This window comes from Hevea brasiliensis, chromosome 5 (assembly GCF_030052815.1).
Source record: "Hevea brasiliensis isolate MT/VB/25A 57/8 chromosome 5, ASM3005281v1, whole genome shotgun sequence".
Classification (NCBI taxonomy): domain Eukaryota; kingdom Viridiplantae; phylum Streptophyta; class Magnoliopsida; order Malpighiales; family Euphorbiaceae; genus Hevea; species Hevea brasiliensis.
Window position 1 is genome coordinate 106,537,479 of NC_079497.1, and position 3,675 is coordinate 106,541,153.

Sequence of the window (3,675 nt, forward strand, 5' to 3'; positions counted from 1 at the left end):
AAAATTATTGTATAAATTTAATTCATCATAAATTAAAATATAAATAGATGAATTTTATTTTATATTTTATATTTTTATACATAATTAACTGAATTTAAGCAAAAAAAAATCTATATTATTCTCTCCCATCGCCCATAAAGACCACTGGACGAAACACTTAAAATGGAAATGGAAAGAAAATTATATATATATATATATATATATATATATATATATATATATATGAAACACTTTATCAAGCATCCCTTTGATCTTCATAAAGAATCTCAAGCACCGAAGGGGACTTAAAAATTGTTGCTCTAGGTGCAACATGAGCTCAAATCTTTAATTTTCTTTCAAAAACAAGAACATGAAAATAATGATCCTGATTCTGCGTTCAAAAGGTTGCCGCAAACCCTACTTGTTATTCTCTGCTACTGCAATCGCATTGTTTGCTTGGCCTAACAAGCACCTTATTGATCGAGCTTTCACTATGCCTAGCTTCTTCTTCTTCTTTGAGACCATCGATGGCTTCTTTTTATCATCTTCTTCTTCACCTTCTCCACCAAGTTTATTGCCTGGAAAAAGATGCTTTTGTTCTTTATCTTCCGATGGTAATGAGGTGCTTGGTAATGGCTGGGATGATATGGCCTTGTTTGATGCTGTAGCACTCCCCATGGTTCGGCTCCGAACACTGGTCATGCTTCGCAGCCTTCCTTTTCCCAGATGATGTTCACATAGAGAGTATCCCACAAGCGTCTGTTGGCAACACCTCCATCCTCTCCCATTGACACGACTACACTGCGATCCCTCCATGAGTACACCACCTCTAACCCTCCTTTTACCACTACTAGTATTACCAGCATCGATGCCCTCTTTGGTTACCTTGTCTTCTTCTTCTTCTTGATCACCATTTCGTTGCAGACATTTCTTGTTCATTTTTGTCTTCATTTTCTTATCTTTGGCCACTGCTGTTTCTTCCTTCGATCTTTCAAAGTTCCCTCTCCTCTTCTTTAATGGAAATGCTTTATCCCCCTCACACCATCTCCCGACTGCTATACAGTGCAACCAAGCAACAATAAAAACAGTAACAATAACTAAGTTTCTTGGTAATGATTTTTATGGGATTTCAAATTCATGGGTTTCTAACACAATATATATCTCTACCTTGATGGGACGAATTTGATAGTTGATGAACCATAGTTTCTGTTTCTGCACCCAAGAAACTCCCCCATCTAAAGACAAACCAGACCCAGAAGAGAAGATCGGTCATCCACAACTACATTAATCAAATTTTACAGAAACAAGAGAACAAATGCGAGTAGTACTAAGAAAGTGGAATGAGTGCAAGTCTAGAGCAAGATGCATATATTATAGATGGGGACCAGTATCCCATGCTAAAATGCACCGCATGAGCATCTCTTCGCTACCCAAAATAAAGAGAGAGACTGGGAAAAATAAAAAAGAAAATTACTAAGATTAGATCAGATTGGTAAGGGATAGTTTGTAGTTAACGCTGACAAAGAACAGCTAAACAGTATTTCCACTTACAGTATTTTTTATTTCTTGGTAAAATTAATTCATGTTCTCTCCCTCTTTTCACTTTCTTTCTTGTTTTTACTACAAGATTTCACGAGAGAAGAGACGAACAAGGATTTAACTTTATGCCTTCTTTCTTACCTGGAATCATTACTGCTTTCTCCTCCTCCTCCTCCTCCTCCTCCTCCTCCTCCTCCCCCTCCACTCTCATCTTTCTGCAATAAAACGCACGGTAAAATCACAACAAATTAGAGAATCCACTCAATCAGATCTGTGATTGATGCAACTCCTGTGGGTGCAAATTAACCAACAAATTAAAGTAAATCATAACCAACAAAACGTCTCTCTAGGTCACAATGAGCACAAGTGCAGTCGTAAACCTACAGGCACTAGATACCCATGAAAGTAAACAAAAAGCAGAAACTACAAAATGGTTAATTGTAGTTGTTAATTCACTAACCGGAAAATCTTTGGCCTCCCCCTGAGCTACAGTGCGATCAGAGCAAACAGGGCGGTTCCTTCCACCGCCGATCGGTTGATGATTTGGTTGATCAAACGACTGAGGATCGAAAAAGGTAGGTGTGTGATCGTCTTGAGGAAGATTGTAAAGTGGGTTGGTGTTAAGTTGAAGTTGCACCACCGGGGAGCGGCTGAAGTGGGGATCTGAAATAGGTAGTGGAGAAAGAAAAGATAGAGGGAAGGGCACCGGTCTTTTCCTAATCCTCATGGGTGCAAGAAAAGATTTCTCTTACTGAACAAGGTTTGATCTGAGAAGGAAAGAAAGAGGGTAGCTAAGAGCAGAAGAAGAGCCCGGAAGTGATGTTTGAAGGTCAGATTTCATCAGAAGGACAGAAAGAAAGGAGAGAGAGAGAGAGAGAGAGAGAGAGAGAGAGAGAAGGTATGTGTCCAAAACCAAACATTACCATAATAACACTAAGAACAAGTAAAAAATATTTATCCTTTACTAAGTTTCTCTCTCTAACTTTTATTTGTTGCACCACAGATGGAACGGAGATGGGGAGGAGGATTAACAACGAATAAGAATAGGAGAGAAGAGTTAAGAGTGTGGTGGATAAGCGTGGGGTGAAGCGCGTATGGGAGTGGAGAGATGGAGCGGGTGTAGTAAAGGGCTTGTGGTTCTGGTCATGATTCCGATTTCTCGAGCAGCATAGAAATCGGAATCAAATTGAAATTATTTGATTCTAATTTAATTTAATATAATTTTGATTTAATTTTTAAAATAATTTTATATAATTATTTTTATAAAAAAATTATATTTAAATTAATATTTGTTAATAAATAAAATATTAAATAATATATCTTTTAATTATTTTTAAATTATATAATTTTTAATAATAAGATATCTATATAATTTATAATTAAATATATTATATAATATAATAATAAAAATAAATTATAATATATTTTTTAACTATTTATTAATTATATAATTTTCAATTACAAGATATAAATTTAATTATGAACCAAATATATATATATAATATAATAGTAAACTTATAAGTAAGAATTATAAGGTAATTTAATATATTTATAATTAAAAATATTAAAAAAATATAAAAAAATAAAATATAATATTAAATTATATTTAATATATAATTATACATACATATATAAATATATGTAATTAAATTAAAATTTTATATTATATTTAAAAAACATAAAAAAAATATATGTAAAAATATGTTATAATTTCTTTTAAGGAGTAGAAATTATAAAATATAATTATTTTATATACAATAATTTTGTTATAATCATTAATTATCATAATATCTAAATCTCATTATAATTAAAAATTAAAATTTATTTATTTTTTAAAATAATTATCAGTAGACATACACGGAACAGAGAAGGAATACATCATTTAATAAAGGTGATTTTTCAAAATACGTTAAGCATTCCCACGCATGTATGTTGCCCACTTTTGATGTAGGATTTTGAAAGACCAACTCTCTATCAGTAAGAGAAAAAATACATATACACACAATATACTACCCTTTTTCTAAAATAATTATTGTAAAATAGAAATATATACACACATAATATAAAAGAAGGATACACATTTTAATAAAATCATATTAATTTTATCAAAATATTCTAACGCTTATATCCCATGCACGCACACTATCAACAACTAAT

The 3,675-nt window shown here is 32.3% G+C and overlaps 1 protein-coding gene across 1 annotated transcript; it reads right to left on the bottom strand.

The window, feature by feature from the left end:
• Positions 1-217: 217 nt before the first annotated feature.
• LOC110661571 (uncharacterized) lies at positions 218-2,543 on the bottom strand. The gene is made up of 4 exons (XM_021820235.2): positions 1,979-2,543; positions 1,660-1,733; positions 1,147-1,214; positions 218-1,034 (listed from the first exon to the last, which is right to left on the bottom strand). Exons 1-4 carry the CDS (start codon positions 2,243-2,245, stop codon positions 397-399), a joined length of 1,047 nt encoding a protein of 348 aa, XP_021675927.2. The 5' UTR covers positions 2,246-2,543; the 3' UTR covers positions 218-396.
• Between the last annotated feature and the right edge of the window lie 1,132 nt (positions 2,544-3,675).